The 23971-nt window shown below is 45.6% G+C and overlaps 2 protein-coding genes and 1 pseudogene across 2 annotated transcripts in view; 1 reads left to right on the top strand and 2 right to left on the bottom strand.

The window, feature by feature from the left end:
- The window catches only part of LOC126268193 (uncharacterized), an 800619-nt gene that overhangs the window by 252125 nt on the left and 524523 nt on the right, over positions 1 to 23971 (bottom strand). The gene's annotated exons all lie outside the window — the stretch shown is intronic.
- LOC126267857 (serine/threonine-protein kinase stk11-like) overlaps positions 1 to 23971 on the bottom strand; it is a 76865-nt gene that overhangs the window by 34671 nt on the left and 18223 nt on the right. Inside the window, exons 5-6 of the mRNA XM_049973167.1 lie at positions 17517 to 17666; positions 9757 to 9900 (exon numbers count right to left, since the gene is read on the bottom strand). Of these exons, the coding sequence (XP_049829124.1) occupies positions 9757 to 9900; positions 17517 to 17666 (294 nt within the window). The remainder of the gene's footprint in view (positions 1 to 9756; positions 9901 to 17516; positions 17667 to 23971) is intronic.
- Positions 4377 to 4494, top strand: LOC126268478 (5S ribosomal RNA; annotated as a pseudogene).

The following is a 23971-nucleotide window of genomic DNA, read 5'->3' on the forward strand; positions in this document are numbered from 1 at the left end:
GTTTATTTTAGAAGGGACAGACAAGTGTAAACTTTTTTAAAGGAATGTGTTTGAAACTAAACAACCAATATGGCCAGTGTGTTGAGGTGAGACATGTCTAATGGAGTCCTAACAACACAGAGGAATTTCTCCCTGGATCAACAGTCAAGCAAATTCTCGCAAAATTCAGGTGTTTCGTAGCTTTCAATTTTGTTGTTCACTAAGACAGTCATTTGTATTTTCCGTCGATTTCACCATATAACTTCCATCACGCGCGACTGCTTCACCTGCTATGACGAAGAGCCACGATCAAAATTGCCCATCCTAAAACAGTAGAGATACTTTAAAAACTGAAACACTGATAGCTGACGAAGTTTTATTCTTAATGTCTACATGCTGCACTCACTCTGTCTGCCAAGTGAAATCATCGTGGAATCGTTTAAAATTTCTTAAAACAAACTCTGCAACCTTCGACATATCACCATAAAAATGATGTTCTACTTCTAGTCATGTTGGCTGGTTTTACGATGAGACAATGTGGTGACCTCTGGCGAGACGTCACGTTGAGTCCGCTTTTATTTTTGACTGTCCTCTCTGCGCTGTCGCTCATTACCTGGTACGAAGTTCCCCACGCAATGAACATCTTAAACGGTGGACCTGTTGCCCCGCGCGACCTTTGGCACGTGCCTTTGCCTGTTCCTGATGAAAACGATAAGACTTTATTGAATGTTCGTGACACGTAAAAAGCCTGCACCGAACCGAGACTCCAAACCGGATCTCCACTTTTTGCGAACAGCACTGTTCCCCCTGAGAAACCTGAGCTCGCCTCACGGAACAAAACTACTGCTGCTACGTCGATGCCTCTCTTCTATATTTTACGGACACACTGTCAACTGCTGAAACCCACAGAACTGCATCAGGAGTAAAAGATGTATGCTTTGAGCACGCATTTTCATCCAATGCAGCACAGAAAGATAATTAAATACATGTTGTAAACGCTGATTAACAACGAACTCACAGCATTTCATATTCCCACATGCAGCGGAATTCGAATGCTATGCGATGCAGTTTGTTGAAGTGACACAAAATACTGAAGACAGATTTCATTATGTAAAGGAGCGATTCAGCTCAGTAATTAAAAAATAACAGTACAGATCTCATGGTATCCAAATGTATATTAAGACCATCACCTTAACGAACCCTATCTTTCATTTGAGGAAAAGGTCACAAGAAATACGAGTACTTCTTGCACAACATAGCAACATACAAACACTGTATTTCAGCTTCTCTCTCTCTCTCTCTCTCTCTCTCTCTCTCTCTCTCTCTCTCTCTCTCTCTCATATCGTGCGATTTTGCCGGCCGGAGTGGCCGTGCGGTTCTGGGCGCTACAGTCTGGAGCCGAGCGACCGCTACGGTCGCAAGTTCGAATCCTGCCTCGGGCATGGTGTGTGTGATGTCCTCAGGTTAGTTAGGTTTAATTAGTTCTAAGTTCTAGGCCTATGACCTTAGATGTTAAGTCGCATAGTGCTCAGAGCCATTTTTTTTCTCTCATATCTTTCAAATGCTTTTAATAACAATTTTTTACACGTAGTCCCGGAGTCAAATCACATGCATACAAAAATAAAATTCTGCAGAATTCTTGCTCGACAATATGTTGGTCGGACATTTCGCTTCGAAGATGGCGAGATAGCGTATATTGTGACAACGCCCAATGTTAACTGCTGAAAGAAAATTAAGGCCATCACTGGAACAAACATTATGAATTTACAGCATGACACATAATTTACTGACGTTTTATTGCCCAACAAGTAGCAAAGTGGTAAACACATTTTCTTCATTGACTGGAGTTTCTGTTCAAAATTGCATCTATTTAGTTCAGACTACAAGCCTTCGAATTATGTAATGGAACATCTGGAATGTGTGCTACGAAGAAATGACTTTTCCTATTAAATCGTGATGCAACTTAGGTACGCACCCAGTTCGGAGTTGAGGATGTTTAATAACAACAATAATACAGAAATAATTAACAAGATAAAAAGGCTGGATTGGAGAAGAATAAGGGAAACGTGAGCATCCTGAACCATGTTCATATCGATTTGCAAGCAACAAACAACTGATTGACGCATGCAGTTTTGCAAGACAGGAGATTAGGTCGTTGCGATAGGGAACAGCCGGAAGTATGGCCTGAAGGAGCAAGAAATAGATGATACACGCAGGTATTCTGGGGATCAGAAGGAGAGTATATAGCACACTGGATCTGGATCGAAAATTTGGTACCCGCAGAATATTTGAAAAGGCTAAAACAACCCACGTGAAGTGTGCACAGGAGTATCAATTAATGAAAGATTTGTCTCCATACAATAAATATAATCCCCTCATTGTTCTAGAAAATAAAAACTGTAAAGTTTACTGGATTCACAGAATAAGAACCTACTAAAATAATTCGTTCACATAAAGGCACCTTCTCCATAGATATCATTGCACAAAAAAAATGGATCTGAGCACTATGGGACTTAACATCTGTGGTCATCAGTCAACTAGAACTACTTAAACCTAACTAACCTAAGGACATCACACAACACCCACTCATAACGAGGCAGAGAAAATCCCTGACCCCGCCGGGAATCGAACCCGGGAACCCGTGCGTGGGAAGCGAGAACGCTACCGCACGACCACGAGCGATATCATTGCACAAAATCCATCATTTGCGAACCATCTTCAATACGGACCCGGTCAAATACAGGGATGCGCAAAAATAATCTAAATGACACGTGGAAACAGAAAGAAATCTGTACATATCGTCCTTATAGTAACATCGGATATCGGTATTATCCCAAAACGGACTTGAAGAGCCTACGGGACCCACAACTATATCATTATGCTCTGTTGTTAAGTTATACTCAATACCTGTGGAACAGTTCATCGGGTTCTCAGATAACACAATTCACTGGGTGTAACCTACTATTTAGGACGTTATCAGCGCATCAATACTGAGTAAAAATGGATGAGCCACTAAAAATGAGCCGGCCGCGGTGGTAGAGCGGTTCTAGGCGCTTCAGTCCGGAATCGCGCGGCTGCTACGGTCGCAGGTTCGAATCCTGCCTCGGGCATGGATGTGTGTGATGTCCTTAGGTTAGTTAGGTTTAAGTAGTTCTAAGTTCTAGGGGACTGATGATCTCAGCTGTTAAGTCCCATAGTGCTCAGAACCATTTTGAACTAAAAATGAATACTAGTTCAAATGGTTCAAATGGCTCTGAGCACTATGGGACTTAACTTCTGAGGTAACTAACCTAAGGACATCACACACATCCATGCCTGAAGCAGGATTCGAACCTGTGACCGTAGCGGTCGCGCGGTTCCAGACTGTAGCGCCTAGAACCTCTCGGCCACCCCGGCCGGCTGAATACTAGTAACTAAAATTTAATGGTTTCATATGTAAGCGGAAGATAACACATTAAGGAAAGATTTTCGGCTTGTTTAACTCAAAGAAAACCGAGCTAGAACGGTTCCGAGCAGTGAGAAATGAGCACGGCGAGTTAAGAATGGAACAGCTGGACATATTGAACTGAAGTAAATTTAGACGGCGGGTGAGAAAGTTCATCGGTTTCTGGGAGACGGGGGAAAATATAGTAAAAGATAACAGCTCGTGAAAGTTAGAGGAGATGAAACAAGTCAGCAAAAACATGAACAAATACTGGCAGAACGTGGAAGCAGGAGAGTGAACAATATCGTAAAGGCTACCAAACGAAGGTCCATATGGCGTATGGAAGCATCAATAGTTAATACTAATAATTAGTATTATTATTATAAATATAAACTAAATACGACAAAGAATGAAAGAATGGTATAAAAAACAGCAGATCAACTGCATGTATGATTGAGCTACTCAGGTAATTACGAGGCGAACGTTTTCACATTTCAATGTATTTCAAATGAGGCAGACTCCTGCGTCCTCGTGTGACAGTATCATAGTGTTGTTTTCCAACAGGATAATGCTCGTCATACATGGCACGAGTCTCTTTGAACTGTCTGGTTGTATTGAGGTACATCCGTGGCCAGCAACATTCCCAGGTCCGTCCCCGATAAAACGTGTGGGATCAGCTCGTACGTCAAGTGCTACGAACAGTTGTCAAATGGTATCTCCAGTGCGGTTCCAGGTTTTCGTGGACGCAGACGGGCGTCACGTTAAGCAACGTTTGTAATCTGGAACATAAATGGGTTACGCAATTAAGAAACGTTACTGTAACATGTGTAAATTAACATGTGTGATTTACTCGTTATTTCTTTTGCGCATGTCCTTATCAATGTTTCCACAAGGCTCCACTGTTCAAAGATCCCTGGTTTTTCATGGGGCTCTATCGAAAGTTTAATTATAACCACCCTGTGTATCAGCGTCCGGCAACGGCCCTGCCGCAGTGGATACACCGGTTCCCGTCGGATCACCGAAGTTAAGCGCTGTCGGGCGTGGCCGGCACTTGGATGGGTGACCATCCGGGCCGCCATGCGCTGTTGCCATTTTTCGGTGTGCACTGCGCCTCGCGATGCCAACTGAGGAGCTACTCGGCCGAATAGTAGCGGCTCCGGTCAAAGAAAACCATCGTAGCGACCGGGAGAACGGAGTGCTGACCACAGGTCGTCTGAGGATGACATGGCGGTCGGATATTCCCGATGGGCAACTTGTGGCTTGAAGACGGAGTGCTGTGTATCAGCGTCCGACACCGATTAACCATACTCAAGAATTTCTGTAAAAGTTTAAGCGACGTCTTTCATGGTTGAATTACAGTCTTCAGCATTCTTTCAATGACGCTGCATTTCACATATGCCTTTGCTAATGTGGTCGTTCGACCTTCAGTCGCTACGGAAGAATACTCTTAGATAAAACTGACGGTTATCAGTGACTGCCTATCACGTAGTCGAAAGGTATAGAATAAGTTCGCCTGTTTATGCACATTGAATTACATTTATGTTTAGTACCAGCTGCCACACTTAGCACTCGGTGCTTATCATCTGCAAGTGTCTTCTCATTTGGAAACAAGTTTCTAAGGATGTTACCTCCATGTACTCAAACGGGTCGTCTGCGAACAGCCTTGCAGGGTTGCAGTCTTTTTCAGTCAGGTCGTTTCTGTGTAAGTGAACAACAACGGCTCTACCACTCTGCCTTTAAGATAAGCTAGACGCTCCTTAGCTGCCGGTGCTGCCCCTGCATGAAAGGTTCAGAGTGCGCAAAACCATAGTGAGTTGTGAGCATGTAAATGAAACATCGACAGTCATCGATGACTGCGTACTGTGATGAGTCACTGTTGAGCCTGCCCCTCAAATGCTGCATCGGCATTTTGCCGTGTCCACGCAGCGGCGCCCACGTTATGAGAGCCGCTTCACTTCTGAGTGTGAGACATTACGGATGCAGCTGACATAGTTAAGCTCGCGGACCAAACATGCGGGAATTTATTTCCGTCTGCCTCGAAGCTGCGATTAGAATGTTGGCGGGAAGCGACGACGACTTAAACGGCGACTGGCATGCATGCATGCATAAGCAGAGCATCCAGCGGGTGATTGCTGCGCGCCCAGGGTCCTAGGTGTGGCCGTGCAAGCTTCCATGTACAGAGCAAGGCCGCCATTAGCGCTCGGCGGGTAATGAATGCGCTTACTGACTACCGGCCTTGGGGCCAGACTCTGACAACTATCACCTCGCTCAGCGCGTTCCTCGTTCCCAGCGCAAGATCGAACATGATGAGAACTCGGTACAGAGGACGGATCGTAAAAAATTCTTCAATATGTGCCTTAGATTTTTGCCAAAAGGCAGAAATCCAATTCACTTATTGCTCCGTACCTTTAGAAGCGATTCTGATGCAAAGACATTGTCCGAAGCCAGTCTGTGACGCTCTGATTCTGTGACACACGTCACACGTCAGGGGGAGGTCAGGGATTTTTCCTGCCTCGAGATGACTGGGTGTTGTTGTGTCGTCTGCATCATCATCATTCATCCCCATTACGGTCGGAGGAAGGCAACGACAAACCTCCTCCATTAGGACCTTACCTAGTACGGCGGTGCGGGTCTCCCACATCGTTCCCTTACGCTCTGTCACGGAGTATGGGACTTCATCATCATTGTCTTATTATGCTATCTGTATGACTATTTTCTTCTATATTCGGTGAAATGCTAAAGTATGCCTCCTAACTGCGTTTTTTTCGTATTTTGTTAATAAGATTGGGTTTTCAAAACATTAAGGCTTAAATCAATATAAAACCACGTGGAACGCTAAATTGCCTGAGTCTTCTTTTTAATAGCGACTTCACTAAGAATAGGATATTCCCATACGTCTCTGACAAAAGCTAACGCTTTATAAGGCAGGCAACGTAGAGCTGCAGCCTATGCAGTGTCTTCAGATGACCAGTTAGTACACCGTCTTTTGTTGCTGACAGTCAGAAAAAGAGCCCTGAATCACTTTTTGAACTTTAATTTCATGTGACTGAGCCCCCCGCATCGAGAGAGATGGTCTTACAAACCTGCGTTCTTTTACCTAAGGTTTTATATTTCTGTTTCCATAATTTCTAGCTGTTCGCGTAAGCACGCACTGTCGCATTTAAAGTAATGTTTGTTTTCACGTTTATGTTTTGTTAAATGGTAAAAAATGGTTCAAATGGCTCTGAGCACTATGGGACTTAACATCTGAGGTCATCAGTCCCCTAGACTTAGAACTACTTAAACCTAACTAACCTAAGGACATCACGCACATCCATGCCCGAGGCAGGATTCGAACCTGCGACCGTAGCGGTCGCGCGGTTGCAGACTGTAGCGTCTAGAACCGCTCCGCCACTCCGGCCAGCGTTAAGTGGTAATTTCTTCATTAAGTTGGTAATCTATTTACCCGTAAAATATACTCTGATTCTTAACGGTAGCTTTGTCTTTGGGCCCGATTATTTCTCTCATTATTAGGGTCGTTACCACGCCGTAAGTCAGCACCGGAGAATGAGTTGGAATAATCTCAAACTTCCGTTTTGAAGGGATATCAACAGTTGATTTCTCCCATCCGTTTCATAATCCGAATGAGCGAAATGTATTGATCAGACACAAGTACGGTATTTTGAACTGAAAACGAATCTTCACGGTTACAAGGATTTATCTATTTTCGTTTCGTCTCATTGTTTTTAGGAAATATATGACACTTGTTTCCTAACTCATTTAGTTGTCTGTGTGGTTAGCAAAACTGGCGATAGCGCAGACAGCCTGTATTTTTCACTTACCAACTTAATCTAAAAATCCGTCAGTACACTGATAATTACGATGTAGCTCTGAACGCAGTCGTCATTAACTAATAAAAATTCACACTGCCGTGAACAGCCTTGTTTTCGCTCGTAAATTACTATAATATGCTATGACAATGGAGAGTGACCGCTGATGCCGGCCGCTGTGATCGAGCGGTTCTGCGCGCTTCAGCCCGGAACCACGCGGCTGCTACGGTCGCAGGTTCGAATCCTGCCTCGGGCATGTGTGATGTCCTTAGGTTAGTTAGGCTTAAGTAGTTCTAAGTCTAGGGGACTGATCACGTCAGATGTTAAGTGCCATAGTGCTCAGAGCCATTTGAACCATTTGTTTGACCGCTGGTTGACCCCAGGGCGAGGGTTGCTACTGCGTATGCACCTCGTCATCCTTATCGTGTATTCTACTATCCTTGGCTAGCAATACGTTGTTGTTGTTGTTGTTGTTGTCTTCAGTCCTGAGACTGGTTTGATGCAGCTCTCCATGCTACTCTATCCTGTGCAAACTTCTTCATCTCCCAGTACCTATTGCAACCTACATCCTTCTGAATCTGCTTGGTGTATTCATTTCTTGGTCTCCCTCTATTATTTTTACCCTCCACGCTGGACTCGAGTACTAAATTGGTGATCCCTTGATGCCTCAGGACATGTCCTACCAACCGATCCCTTCTTCTAGTCAAGTTGTGCCACAAATTTCTCTTCTCTCCTATTCTATTCAATACCTTCTCATTAGTTATGTGATCTACCCATCTAATCTTCAGCATTTTTCTGTAGCACCACATTTCAAAAACTTCTATTCTCTTCTTGTCCAAACTTGTTATCGTCCACGTTTCACTTCCATACATGGCTACACTCCATACAAATACTTTCAGAAACGACTTCCTGACACTTAAATCTATACTCGATGTTAACAAATTTCTCTTCTTCAGAAACGCTTTCCTTGCCATTGCCAGTCTACATTTTATATCCTCTCTACTTCGATCATCATCAGTTATTTTGCTCCCCAAATAGCAAAACTCCTTTACTACTTTAAGTGTCTCATTTCCTGATCTAATTCCCTCAGCATCACCCGACTTAATTCGACTACATTCCATTTTACATTTGTTCCTACATTTGTTTCCCTTCACGGCACTGTCCATTCCGTACTACAGCTCTCCCAAGTCCTTTGCTGTCTCTAACAGAATTACAATGTCATCGGCGAACCTCAGAGTGTTTATTTCTTCTCCATTGATTTTAATACCTACTCCGAATTTTTCTTTTGTTTCCTTCCCTGCTTGCTCAATATGCAGATGGAATAGCATCGGGGAGAGGCTACAACCCTGTCTCACTCCCTTCCCAACCACTGCTTCCCTTTCATGCCCCTCGACTCTAATAACTGCCATCTGGTTTCTGTACAAATTGTAAATACCCTTTCGCTCCCTGTATTTTACCCCTGACACCTTCAGAACATTGTTAAAAGCTTTCTCCAAGTCTACAAATACTAGAAACGTAGGTTTGCTTTCCTTAATCTATCTTCTAAGACAAGTCGTAGGCTCAGTATTGCCTCACGTGCAGATTGTTCATCAGAACGTTCCTACAACTGTTGTTGTTGTTGTTGTTGTTGTTCTTGTTCTTGTTGTTGTGGTCTTCAGTCCTGAGACTGGTTTGATGCAGCTCTCCGTGCTACTCTATCCTGTGCAAGCTTCTTCATCTCCCTCTACGATTTTTACCCTCCACGCTGGCCTCCAGTATTAAATTGGTGATCCATTGATGTCTCAGAAGATGTCCTACCAACCGAACCCTTCTTCTAGTCAAGTTGTGCTACAAACTTCTCTACTCTCAAATCCTTCTCATTAGTTATGTGGTCTACCCATCTAATCTTCAGCATTTTTCTGTAGCACCACTGAATATGTTATGGCAATGGAGAGCTAATGACGGCTGGCCCCGGCCGCTGTGGTCCAGCGTTTCGAGGCGCTTCAGCCTGGAAGCGCACGACCGCTACGGTCGCAGGTTCGAATCGTGCCTCGGGCATGGATGTGTGTGATGTCCTTGGGTTAGCTAGGGTTAAGTAGTTCTAAGTCTAGGGCACTGATCACGTGAGATGTTAAGTGCCATAGTGCTCAGAGGCATTTGAACCATTTGTTTGACCGCTGGTTGACCCCAGGGCGAGGGTTGCTACTTCGCACACAACTCGTCATCCGTACCGTGTATTCTACGATCCGTGGCTAGCAGTACGTGAGTAGAATCAAAACACAGAAACACAAGCGTGGCGTGGAACAGACTTTAATGCGTTGAGTACAGTGGTCAGGACAGGAGACACCCTCGGCGCCGCCTACGCGCCTGGGCCTCGACGGGGGCGGCTGCAGGCTGTCGGGCCGGCGGCGGCGGAGGACGAGGTGGAGGGGGAGGAGGCGGGGGCGGCGGGGGCGGCGGAGGGGGTGGCGGCGGCGGCAGGCAGTCGCCGGCGGCGCGCGGCGAGGGCGGCGCCAGCAGCGCGGAGGCGCCCCTTGTGGGCGGCGCGGCGAGGGCGGCGGCGGCGGGCAGCGGCGGCGGGGGCGCGGCGCGCACCACCCACGCGTGCTGCGACAGCCGGTCCGCCGACCAGCGGTCCGCCGGCAGGCGCGCCATCAGTCCGCGCAGCACCTCCTCAGACACCGCCTCCAGGCTGCTCGGGAACGTCACCTGCCGCCACGACACCTCTCCCTGTCACTGGCCGCGCGCAGTCGCACGGGAGAACACGGCAAGTGCCATAACCAAGTTTCCCAGAAACTTGGCCTTGACGCCGTCAATATACACGGAAGCTCCAAAAAACTGCTGTAGGCACGCCTATTCAAATACACAGATATGTAAATAGGTAGAATACGGCGGTGCAGTCGGCTGCGCAGTTGTTAGATCGGTTACTGCTGCTACAGTGGCAGGTAATCGGGACTTTATTGAGTTTGAATGTATTACAGTCGTTGACGAGGATGGGGATTTTATCCGTACGACCATTTCACGAGTGTACCGTGAATATCAGGAATCCGACAAAACAAATCTCCGACACTGCTGCGGCCGGAGAAAGAACCTGCAAGAACGGGACCAACGACCACCAAAGAGAATAGTTCAGCGTGTCAGAAGTGCAACCCTTCCGCAAACTGCTGCAGATTTCAATGGTGGGCCACCAACAAGTGTTAGCATGCGAACCACTCAACGAAACATCATCGGTATGGGCTTTCGGACCCAAAGGCCCACTCGTGTACCCTAGATGACTGCACGACACAAAGCTTTCCGCGATGCCTGGGTCCGCCAACACCGACATTAGACTGTTGATGACTGGAAACATGTTGCCTGGCCTGACGAGTCTGCTTTCATATTGTATAGAGCGGATGGGTGTGTACGGGTATGGAGACAACCTCATGAATCCATGGACCCTGCATAACAGCAGGAGACTGTTCAAGCTGGCGGAGGCTCTGTTATGGTGTGGGGTGTGTGCAGTTGGAGTGATGTGGGACTTTTGATAGGTCTAGAAACGACTCTGATAGGTGCCACGTACGTAAGCATCCTGTTTGATCACCTGCATTCATTTCTGTCCATTACGCATTCCGACGGACTTGGGAAATTCCAGAAAGACAATGCGGCACGCCGCAAGTCCAGAATTGCTACAGAGTGGCTCCAGGAACACTTCCTCTGGCCACCAAACTCCCCACACATGAATATTATTGAGCATATCTCGGATGCCAAGCAACTTGGTGTTCAGTAGAGATCTTCACCCCTTCGTACTCTTGCGGATTTATGGACAGCCCTGCTGGTGTCAGTTCCCTCCAACACTATTTCGGACATTAGTCGAGTCCATGCCACGTCGTGTTGCGGCACGTCAGCGTCCTCACGGGGGCCTTACACGACATTAGGCAGGCGTACCAGTTTCTTTGCCTCTTTCGTGTAAGAGAACACGTATCTCGGCTTGTCCGTAGATACTCCACCGTTTTTTTCAGAAACTACCGTCAAAGTTTTCGAGGTGTTTTCCGATACTTTACGTGCGTTGTACCGCGCGGTATCCTCAGACGAAATGGCGGTAAAGCTGTTAGCGTCGCGGCTTCTTAATTTTGTGCCCCGTTTTCGAAACCCGATTATTACTTTAATCTTTGTTCAAATGGCTCTGAGCACTATGGGACTTAACATCTGTGGTCATCAGTCAACTAGAACTTAGAACTACTTAAACCTAACTAACCTAAGGACATCACACAACACCCAGCCATCACGAGGCAGAGAAAATCCCTGACCCCGCCGGGAATCGAACCCGGGAACCCGGGCGTGGGAATCGAGAACGCTACTGCACGACCACGAGATGCGGGCTTTAATCTTTGTCTTTCATTTATATACCTATGTCTGTAGAAGATTACTACACGAATGTTTTACAGTGTATATTGCTATACTGTTGTTCTTATTAGTCTACTAACTTTATCTCAGCGGAAGGGCCCGCTACAGATCGTGCGGTAGCGTTCTCGCTTCCCGCGCCCGGGTTCCCGGGTTCGATTCCCGGCGGGGTCAGGGATTTTCTCTGCCTCGTGATGGCTGGGTGTTGTGTGATGTCCTTAGGTTCGTTAGGTTTAAGTAGTTGTAAGTTCTAGGGGACTGATGTCCATAGATGTTAAATACCATAGTGCTCAGAGCTATTTTCAGCGGAAGGAATTAAAAAATAAAACATAAAATGAAAATAAAAAAGGAGATAAGATTTGAAATTAGTTTTGTAGTGTATCTTGATTCATAATCAACTGCAAGCGGCAGTTTATGGAAAAGCGGTCCGTTATGCGTGGATTGCCACGGCGTTATTGCCAACGCGTGAAATCTTCATCAGTGTTATGGACGTATCTTTCCCGAGTGAGATTCACATGAAGAAATGTTGCTGTGCCAAACTGTCCTTCGCGTGATGCTCGTGGTCTTCGGAATATATGTTTCGGATGTTTCTACGATCGGTACCATCCAAGGGAATTCAACAAATCTTCCTGAAGATTAAATATAAGAATAAAATATGTCTTGTAAATAATAGATTTCAGCTATCAGTCGTCCTTTTGAAACTTTTTATTGGCAGATCTAGATTTCAGCTAGAAACTAGGCATTCTCAATGTCCTATCATTTTTGATCAATGCATATAATGGCTGTCGGTCGGGCTTCATCCACAGTTCAATGAACTGTGGATGCATTGATCAAAAATGATAGTGCATTGAGAATGGCTAGTTTCTAGCTGAAATCTAGGTCTGCCAACAAAAAAATTTCAAAAAGACGACTGATAGCTGAAATCTATTATTTACAAGTCAATATAACAGTCGCTGCGTGCACAACCTTCTGAATGGAAGGTAACCTGATGGGAATGAAATATAACAATTAATGTAAGAACTTAGATAAGAATGAAATGTAAGAATACGAGACTTAAAAAGATTGTGACCCCTGAAAATAACATAAACACACATATTATATAATAAATGTGTAGGCCTAATACTTATTGTGAAAACCAGTTGTAATTTTACAGTCAATATATCGCTACTGTATCCTCTAACTTGATAAGAAACGTTCGTGTAGCATCCATTTATGTAGATGGATAGAAAAATAAAAATATAATAAAATAAATAAAAGTAATAATCGGGTTTCGAATGCGGGATGCAAAACTGAAAGGCCGTGAGCTAGCCATTGCGTCACAATTTCGGCTGAGAGAAGAGCGCGCTAAAAGACATGTGAAATATCTCGAAAATCTGACCGCAGTTTTCTCAGAAACGGTCGAGTATCTACGGACAAGCCGAGACAAGTGTTCGCTCATTTTGGTTCCTCCTCCACTGACCGAAGTTTCTGGGAAATCGTGTTATGGCACTTGCCGTGTTCTCCTCGTCAGGCTAGAGCACTAGAAGCGCTTGCTCGATGCGCGTAGCGTTCAAGCGGCGGCGGTCCACGAGAGAGGGAGCGTGCCAGCAATTGCCGAAGATGACCGACACTACCTCGCCGAGCGGCGTAGCCACGTGGATGAGCAAATGGCGCAAAGCAGCAGTGTGCGCAGCCTGATGCTCTTCTGCTGCACTAGCGCTGCTTAATGACTAGCAAACCGTCATGTTCCCTTAGCCGCGTGGAAAGGATCGAGCACATACGTAACTGCACGCTTCACAAGCACACACGTGCAAGCGTTCTGTGCAATCGTGCTTAGGCATGTGCAGGATAATTTTGCAGAAGCGTCAGGACTGTACAAGCTGCCTGACGCTTGACTGAATTATAGTTATGCAAAGTTGTAAGGTACGTTTCTATTATTCTTTAATGTGATGTAATGGCCTTCCTGATGACCGCATCCTTCTTTTAAATCAAAGGGGTAACTATGACAGAAGGATCAAATAAGATGGCTTGCTCAAAAGCAGTGTCTCCGGATTCGAAAATTCTTGAACCATATTAAATAAAACGAACGTTATTAACGTTCTATAGCTATATTCTTCGTGTCTGCATATTTATTTGTCAACGTACTCAGCTTTCAACTTACACATTTCTCGCAACAAGAGACTAGTTTGTTGATACCGTCACTGCAGAATGTTTGACTGCCTTGACGGAGCCCGCTGTGGCCGAGCTGTTCTAGGCGCTTCAGTGCGGAATCGCGCTGCTGCTACGGTCGCAGGTTCGAATCCTGCCTCGGCCATGGATGTGTGTGATGTCCTTAGGTTAGTTAGGTTTAAGTAGTTCTAAGTTTAGGGGAGTGATGACCTCAGATGTTAAGTCCCATAGTGCTTAGAGCCATTTGAACCATTTGAATTTGACGGAGCTACAACCTCATATCTGCTTGCACTGCTTCATCACTATCAAAATGAAATCGTCGAAGGGTTCTTTAAGTTTTGAAAATACATGAGAATCGGTTTGGGACAAGTCGCGACTGTATGGAGGATGATCGATGACAGTGAACCCAAGGCGTCGGATTGTTGTAGCGCTCTTGTTTCGTCTGCCATTGTCATGCTGGAGGTGTGTGTGCTCCACGTGCAGACGACCGCTTCGAATTCAAAACTCTATTACAGCACGCTGTTTCTCAGGCACCAACATAGGTACGTTCTCCACGCCGTGTTACACGCTGCAGGGGTCAGGGATTTTCTCTGCCTCGTGATGGCTGGGTGTTGTGTGATGTCCTTAGGTTAGTTAGGTTTAAGTAGTTCTAAGTTTTAGGGGACTGATGACCTAAGATGTTAAGTCCCATAGTGCTCAGAGCCAACCATACACGCTGCAATTCGGAGCCCTCTAGCGGCAGAGTGCTGCAAATGTGTAGACACGAGCAATATAGATGTAGAATGTTTATACCGTTCATTTTATTTATAAAGCTTCTTAGAATTTCTACATAAGAAACTCGGAGGCTACACTTTTCAGCACGCCCTCGTACATTCGTTCGTTCATCCTGAGTTAAATATGCCAGGTCACTGACTAATCATGCTTTAATCCACAAATTATGTTTCCCTTTTTTTCCTAAAGAAGCAAATAAGCTCCCAAAGTCAGCACATCGTCGACTGAACTCGACAGATTTCTGGTACAAACTGAATCTTGTAGGAGCACCGAGGATGCAGAGCGTATATTATTACCACCAACTTTCAAATCGCGCAATGATCACCATTCAAAGATGAGGGTAATAAGAGCTCGTACTGAGGCGTTCAGACAGTCGTTTTTCCCTCGCGCGATCCGCGAGTGGAACTGAGGGGGGAAAATATAGCTTTGGCGCGAATTGTGCTCTCCGCCATACGCCGCTTGGTGGCTAGCGAAGTATTTATGTAGATGTAATTGTAGATGCTCGTGCCGTGTGGAAGCGCGTGCGTGCTTGCGAAAAACGTTAACGCAAGCATACCTGTCAAGCATGTAGTTAAGATCGAACGCGCCATGTGCTCGCACACTCGAACGCGTGAAAGACTGAACCTCGTGCATAGTGAGTAAAGGTGAACGACTGCCACTGACTCGCCCTGCCGCTGGATGCAGTGCTCTAGCTCAGACACAGCACAACAGCGACTATTTATTTACAATAGTAATCCTCGAAACTCTTCGACCGTTTAAGCCTGAAATACAAGCACACTGGACAAAACGTGTCACAGCTCTGTGGTCAGATGATAGAGAGAGCTTGTCGTCGGCTCGCACTCTATCTGGTGCGGTCGGCTGTCACCTGAGCACAGATGTATGTGACTAATGTTTTCTGCGTGTGCTTATATTTCAGACTTAAACGGTATTATATATTCTTTCCGGACGTCCTCTATATTACACGATCCTTTTTTCCGAGGACAGCCTACACAGAATCGGACGCGGCGTTTAAAAAGCGCCAGTCCACGCAAATTAACAAGCTCTCGTTGAAAGATACGTAATAGGATTACGTAGTAGGATTTACTAAAGCTGCAGTTCATCATGTGGTGACTGTAAAAGGAAAAGAAGATTAATGATCCGATTGTCTCTCTGCTTTACCCATTACAAGACTGGAAGGTACCATATCGTCTTAGAGGTATATTTACTGGATTTCTTCTTCTTCTTTCTTTGAGTCGCTACTGTCGCCTCTGAAAGTTGCCTACCCTGCAGTCTTAGCAACAACGGTACCGGTACATGTATTCTACTGTCAAAGTATCAGAACGGTTTTCGCTTAGAATTTTCTACTCGGTCGTTTCCGGACCAGGGTCCCTTACCTCAAATTGATACATTTACGGCTTTCCATCACCCCTGAAAGTGTGTAACCGAATCATCCTAAACAGAGTGGTCAGAAACAGCCCGCAAAGCTTGTAAGGGAGTTGCAGGGTAGGTTGTTCTGGTTAAGAAAAACATTCAATACGTTGTACCGTTTCCGAGCTAATTAACAGTAAAGTTAGCCTGTCAGGGCTCTGGAGCGGCCCTCCAGATGCAGTTAGTGTCAATTGCTCTCTCAGCCTAGAAGACAGTGCACGAGACTGCTCAGTCTTTGGCTTGGGTTCGATCCTTACTACCGTCCCATGTCTAATATTTGTGCCACTCTCTTGTTCCGTTTTACGAAACCAAACGAAGAATGCTTCTGGCGACACCGTCTCTGACGGATGGCTTGAATTTGTGTGCGAGACGGCCTGAGTGTCTAATTTCAGTGCCAATTAATTCGAAAACGGCGCAACGTATCGAATTGTTTTCTTGATGATTACTGCTCACGTCCCTGTAACATTCATACAGGCATAATCTGACTGTTTCGGAGCACCCTGTATAATACGTACACCGAAAAAACGTTCCTCCGAAGACTAACTACAGTACAGGTTTCGAGTAGGATTATTCGAAAACTCTGTAGGGGCCGAATATCAGGAGGTAATTGTAAACAAGAACATCAAATAGCGGGCTCTAGGACGAATATCAGAAGATAATTGTAAACAAGAACATCAAATAGCGGGCTTTAGGACGAATATCAGGAGATAATTGTAAACAAGAACAGGAAATATCGTGCTTTATCAACGGGGAAGAAAGCGTGTCTAATTACGAATGGTAGTTACAAGGTTTTAATTCTCACTTCTCACTTGGAAACAAACAGTGTTATGCCTCCAGAATGAGATTTTCACTTTGCAGCGGAGTGTGCGCTAATATGTAACGTCATGGCAGCTTAAAACTGTGTGCCGGACCGAGACTCGAACTCGGCACCTTTTTCCTTTCGCGGACAAGTTATCTACCAACTGAGCTACCCAAGCACGACTCACCCCCTGTCCTCACATCTTGACTTCTGCCAGTACCTCGTCTCCTACCTTCCAAACTTTGCAGAGTGAAAATCTCATTCTGGAGACATCCCCCTGGCTGTGGTTAAGCCTTGTCTCCACAAGATCCATTCTTCCTGGAGTGCTAGTTCTGCATGGTTCGCAGGAGAGCTTCTGTGAAGTTTGGAAAGTAGGAGACGAGATACTGGCGGAAGTGAAGCTGTGAGGAGGGGGAGTGAGTCGTGCTTGGGTAGCTCAGTTGGTAGAGAACTTGCCCGCGAAAGGCAAAGGTCCCGAGTTCGAGTCTCGGGCGGCACACAGTTTTAATCTGCCAGGAAGTTTCAGTGTTATGTCTTTTATTTTTATTTTTTTGTTCTTTAACGGGCAAATGTCTGCAGCCGTAATACACGTAGAAATCGCGACGCCATAGAACCGCAGAGATGACAAAAACTAAATAGCGCACCTCATTGATAAAGCAGAGATTGCATCTCTAGCGCCGTACTGCGAAACTGTGGCGCGTGGATTCCAGTCTGTACCAGAACTGCAGACACGAACCTCCGAACAAACAAAAACATTTTTGTGTCTGATAATTCAAACAATTACCACCGCTCGTGTGTGGTAACGCGCTGTGAGTTTGACCTGGTAGTGGGCGATGCGCGTCTGCAGCTGGTAGACGCTGGTGCAACCCTCCAGGAAGGGGTGGACGCCCAGCAGCATGCAGTACAGCGTCACGCCGCAGCTCCACACGTCCAGCTTGAAGCCCGAGAACGACGGCTCGCAGTTCGCCACCTCCGCCGCCAAAAGCTCACGTCAGTAAATTGTACAGAATAGGCTCAGTCTAATAGCACATCGCGGCTTTCATTTAACAGATACGTTAATTTTCCTCAGTCAGCAATAGTATTTAATATGAACTAGCAGAGCACCGTAACACCAAAGTGAACTCAGAGGAATCTTACAAGGAGTCACGGACGAATGTGTCGAAATGTCATACGCAAGTATAACTGAGTATTACTTTTAAAATGTCCTCCCTCTACAGTTTTAAACTAATTCCATTAAAAGATTTGGTTGATAAAAATGTTTAATTGTAACTAGATGAACTGTTGATTATCAACTATATATGAGAATGTAAGGTAATATAGGGAATATAGGGTTATTATAAATGGTTGAAGCGTTTTCAAATATTTACTGTAGCTATATTATTTGACATATTGTCACCGGGCTTGTCACACATATAGAAAAACACTGATTCTGCAGATATCAAGTCGATAATCGAGTTCATATCACGTTCGGCGCATCATGTCCCTATCAGTCTGTTCAAAATCACTGTTGGTGCGAGTTCGCAGTTCTGCTAGGTGGACGCGTAAACACTGAGTTTTAAACGCAACCGCCCACAAAAAAGTAGCAAGAGGTTACGTCGGGATGGAGGCCATGATATGAACTGCTGATAATCAACCCCAACAGGGCTCATCCATCGGTTTCTCAATTCCCTGTTTAATAATTCACGAACATCGTGTTGGACGTGGGGTGGAGCACCGTCCTATTGGTTGTTCCACACCGTCTGTCTCCAGTCTTGGCATTAGCTAATTTTCCAGCATGCCCAGCTAGACACGTCCTGTAATGCTTTTTTTCAGGGAGAAAGACTGTAAACTTTAAACCGCACGTTTTGTTGAATCTCGAACCTGCCGCACGATAGTGGGATGGAGGGGGAGGGGGGTTCTCTTCCCTCCTCAGATTCGCTCATCGTACTTCTTCACAGTGACGTTCACAGGAAACGTTGCTTCGAAAATCACTGAAGGCAAGTTTCCCATAAAAACCACTCTCTTCTATAAGCTGTTGCAACTGTGCCCAAAATTCAAAGCGTCTGACCGTCATCGAGAGTCAGGACTTGTGTAAAGTGCGACCGGTAAGGCTTCAGTTGTTTCCTTAGTATCTTCCGAACTGTCAGTTACGGTATGTTCAGCTCTTGCTTTTTCTGTTCGTAGGCTTCTGAGGGCTACGTACGAAACCCACCCGCATGCAGTCAACTGTTTCTTCACTCACTTCCGGAAAACCTGTTATTTCCCCCCTTTCATAAGAATCCCGAAGTTGTATTCAGCGCATACTATCGCTGAACTGAGTTGGCAGTTGGTGGACCTTTGGTGAATACTACTACGGCAGACTGATGTGAATGCATTTCCAGCACGACATATACTTTCTAGGCGCCTGTCGCCATATTGTCGAACTGCTGCCTGCTACGCTCTAGTGTCAGAAATCTGAAGCGTGACTGTAACAGTTCAAAACTTTATGAGATCTTTTATAGGAGTGTTGAGTTTTGTGACAATTTTTCAATTAATGTAGGTACAGTGTACTTATGAAATCGCTTCAATCTTTTAAAATAACCCTGTAGGGAAGGTACACAAAGAAGAGCAAGACGAATGGTGGTAGGTTTATTTGATCCATGAAGGAGCGATACTGAGATGCTAACAAGGAAACCTCCCCATTGCACCACCCTCAGATTTAGTTATAAGTTGGCACAGTGGATAGGCCTTGAAAAACTGAACACAGATCAATCGAGAAAACAGGAAGAAGTTGTGTGGAACTATGAAAAAAATAAGCAAAATATATAAACTGAGTAGTCCATGCGCAACATATGCAACATGTAGGATACTGTGAGCTCAGGAGCGCCGTGGTACCGTGGTTAGCGTGAGCAGCTGCGGGGCCAGAGGTCCTTCGTGTTCAAGTCTTCCCTTAAGTGAAAAGTTTAATTTTTTATTTTCAGTTTATGTGACAAACTCTTATGTTTTATCACTTTTTTGGGATTAATTATCACATCCACAAGAAAACCTAAATTGGGCAAGATAGAAGAATCTTTTTACCCATTCGCCAAGTGTACAAGTTATGTGGGTCGACAACATATTCCTCTCATGTGACGCACATGCCGTCACCACTGTCGTATAGAATATATCAGACGTGTTTTCCTGTGAAGGAATCGGTTGACCTATGACCTTGCGATCAAATGTTTGGTTCCCATTGGAGAGGCACGTCCTTTCGTCTACTAATCGCACGATTTTGCGGTGCGGTCGCAAAACACAGACACTAAACTTGTTACAGGGAACAGAGACGTCAATGAACGAACGGACAGATCATAACTTCGCGAAAATAAAGAAATTAAATATTTCGTTCGCGGGAAGACTTGAACCCAGCACTTCTCGTTCTGCAGCTGCTCGCGCTAACCACGGGACCACGGCGCTCCTGAGCTCACACTATCCTTGATGTTGCCTATCTTGCACATGGACTACTCAGTCATACACAACTTCTTCCTGTTTTCTCGATTGATATGTGTTCAGTTTTTCAAGGCCTATCCACTGTGCCAACTTATAACTAAATCTGAGGGGGGTGCGATGGGGAGGTTCCCTTGTAAGAACCACTGAAGGGGAGGATACTTGTAGAGAGACGCAAACTATCCTGTCAAGGGCTGCCATAGGCGAAGAATCTAGAAACATACTACAATGCTTCACGCTCCTGCAAAGATCGCGAACGAGATTAGAGGGCAGACAGAGGCTTTTACGCAATCCATTACTCCCGCGCTCCACACGCAAATGGAACTGGCACCCAATGCCATGCACTCAACAGTGTCTTGCATTGTATAGATGTATAAAAATTCTGCAGATGTCGCTTTACACTTGTAAATGACTGTATTGTTTTCAGTAAAAAGTCAAAAGAAAGCAAAGAGTAGGCAACAGGTAGATACATGATCTTCACCTGATACGTGCCATCTACTCGTCAGCCTGGACAATAGTCAGTATATTGTGTCCTATTGTATATAAATTAAAGAACACGTTTGTCAATGAAACTGATTAAACTCTGCCAAGGAATACAACAGTCACGAGCAATGGTTTTCTGACAGCTCATAACACCTGCGCGTTGAGACTTGAATGATTTATTTAATTCTCCTTCTGAACTGAAGCAAGCAAAGCAAAGCTCCGCGTTCTGGCCCAGATGGGCCAATCGGGACCGGCCAACCGCTCTGTCATCCTTTGTGCAGGGGCGTGGGGTCAGCACACTGATATATAGGGTGTTACAAAAAGGTACGGCCAAACTTTCAGGAAACATTCCTCACACACAAAGAAAGAAAGTATGTTATGTGGACATGTGTCCGGAAACGCTTACTTTCCATGTTAGAGCTCATTTTATTACTTCTCTTCAAATCACATTAATCATGGAATGGAAACACACAGCAACATAACGTACCAGCGTGACTTCAAACACTTTGTTTCAGGAAATGTTCAAAATGTCCTCCGTTAGCGAGGATACATGCATCCACCCTCCGTCGCATGGAATCCCTGATGCGCTGATGCAGCCCTGGAGAATGGCGTATTGTATCACAGCCGTCCGCAATACGAGCACGAAGAATCTCTACATTTGGCACCGGGGTTGCATAGACAAGAGCTTTCAAATGCCCCCATAAATGAAAGTCGCGAGGGTTGACGTCAGAAGAGCGTGGAGGCCGTGGAATTGGTCCGCCTCTACCAATCCATCGGTCACCGAATATGTTGTTGAGAAGCGTACGAACACTTAGACTGAAATGTGCAGGAGCTCCATCGTGCATGAACCACATGTTGTGTCGTACTTGTAAAGGCACATGTTCTAGCAGCACAGGTAGAGTATCCCGTATAAAATCATGATAACGTGCTCCATTGAGCGTAGGTGGACGGAACTAAAATGAGCTCTAACATGGAAATTAAGCGTTTCCGGACACATGTCCACATAACATCTTTTCTTTATTTGTGTGTGAGGAATGTTTCCTCAAAGTCTGGCCGTACCTTTTTGTAACACCCTGTATATACACTGCAACAGTTCATCAAGGTACCATTTAAACATATTCAAATGATTGGTAGTTAAACAAATATATTAGAAAAACATGAAATTCTACAAAATATTATATATTCTGTCTTCTTTTTTTTCGATGCATGAGATCGTGGATGAGGGTGTTGAAACACGTGACGGGTAGGCATGGCACACCCCAACTTTGCGGGGGATCAAGGAAGACGCTGCGGAGATAACCGGCAAAAGTTTGTCGGTAAGATGGTTTTCAGGTGAGGGTGCTATGCGCGGTCACAACTTTGTACCAGAAGTCAAGGAATGTATGCGGACCACTCTGAAAGAGGTATTATATAGCCTGTCCTCGAAACCAGATGAGTGTATGATGGTCCTTAGCAAGACGGCAGTGAAATGTCTGGGGCAACAACAAGAAATCTCGGGTTGCCGTCGTTGGCTGGGCACGGAGGTAAAAGCCCACGATTCGTTGGAGGAGGAGCCATACGTTTCGTTTGAGGGAGCAAGTAAGACGGTGCTCGTCGGTGTCTTCGAGCTGGCAGTGCGGGGAGAGTGGGGAGGTGGCCAGTCCCATGCGATAAAGTCGACTATTAGTCAGGTATTTGCCATAGACTAAAACATACCAGAGTGCAGACACAGACGACGGTAAAAAGGGTGCATGCACACACCCCCAAACCGTTCGCCAGTTAATGTCAGGATGCTGTAGCACCATGGGGTCGCAAGGGTTGGACAGCATAAACAAACGATAATAATATTTTGTACGGGGAGGACGGGTGACTGGAAGATCGGCCCGAACGTAGCTGAGTTCTATGAAACAATTGGCGACGTGGTACAATAATGGAGAAATAGGTGCCACATTGATCGGTGGATCGAGAGAAGCTGGTCGGAGGATATCTGAGAGACTGCGTGTTAAGGACGGAACCGTCCCCTGCCAGTGCCGCAACAGAGTGTGGACAAAGAGTGCAGAAGATAGTGCCCGCACGTTGACGAGTCCGAGGCCGCCTTTTGCAGGAGGCAGTGTTAGAGTGTTGTAGCGGACTTTGAAAAGTGCCCCTGCTGACACGAAATATCCAAAGGCTGATTGGATGCGGCGGCCAAGGAGGAACAGCACCGAGAGGATCTGGGCGACGTGTATCAGTTTAGGGGCGACATACATGTTGACACAGGACACACGTTGGAGTTGGTTTAAGTTACGGTGCACTTGACCGTGGACATGGTGCCGAATCGACTGCAAAAGCCGCCGGTAAGCCAGGGCCACTTTGCGGTGTGTGGAGCTCGTAAATTCGATACCCAAGTAACGAAATTGAAATGATGAGGGCAACACAAACACCCAGTCATCTCGAGGCAGGTGAAAATCCCTGACCCAGCCGGGAATCGAACCCGGGACCCCGTGCTCGGGAAGCGAGAACGCGACCGTGGTCTCTCAGCTAAGGAGGCTGCCTCTTGTGAGTTGCATCAGCAATTAATGGTAACTGATCCTTGTAGGGCACAATAAAATTTTCAAAAGCGTACATATACTCACAAAATTCCCCAGTATGGAACCTAATTGCAAATGATTAGGAACAGCCTCCAAGTCATTCTATGTGTTGAATGATAGAGACTTGTTTTGAATTCCGCCGTGGCCATTCTGCATTTGGTTCCCTGCAGCATTTCAATTTAATTCAGTGAGTACTCTTTCAATAAGACCCTGCACTACTTTTAACCCTTTCCTGGACGGTATGAGCTGTCTTTACGCCGCCAATCACTTCCGTTTCGGCAAAATGTTAAATCATCGAGCATCAGTGTCAAAAGTGAAGCTGCTCTTCATAACTGATTTATGCAAGCGTTGTTGCACAAAAAATGTCTCTGACCTAAACCTTTCACAAGCCGTGTTCCACTGAGTACGAACTATTGTTCACGCTCGTGGCGGCTCTTCAGCTCACGCTGTTTCCTTTGTCCGGTACGCTTAGTCCCAGTTCACACGATCCTCGCAACGACACGCAACCCTTTGTTCAGTGACTCTATTCGCGATGCCCCCTGTGTAACAGTTCACACGAGCGCCCGAGTGACGCAAGGTTTCCCTCTTCTGTAGCTCAGCAACTTGTCATCGTGCATAGGTAACGGACGTGTCCTAAACGAAAACGAAATGAGCCATTTGCATCTGAATTCTGCACAGAAATAACTTAAAAACTGAATTTTTTCTACGAACGTAAAAAACAGTTTCGCGCTGTGTCACGCCCACACGGAGAAGCGTCCACAGCTGCGTGGTCATGCCCCATGCAATTCTTTAGGGGTGTTTA

Source organism: Schistocerca gregaria, chromosome 4 (assembly GCF_023897955.1).
Source record: "Schistocerca gregaria isolate iqSchGreg1 chromosome 4, iqSchGreg1.2, whole genome shotgun sequence".
Lineage (NCBI taxonomy): Eukaryota > Metazoa > Arthropoda > Insecta > Orthoptera > Acrididae > Schistocerca > Schistocerca gregaria.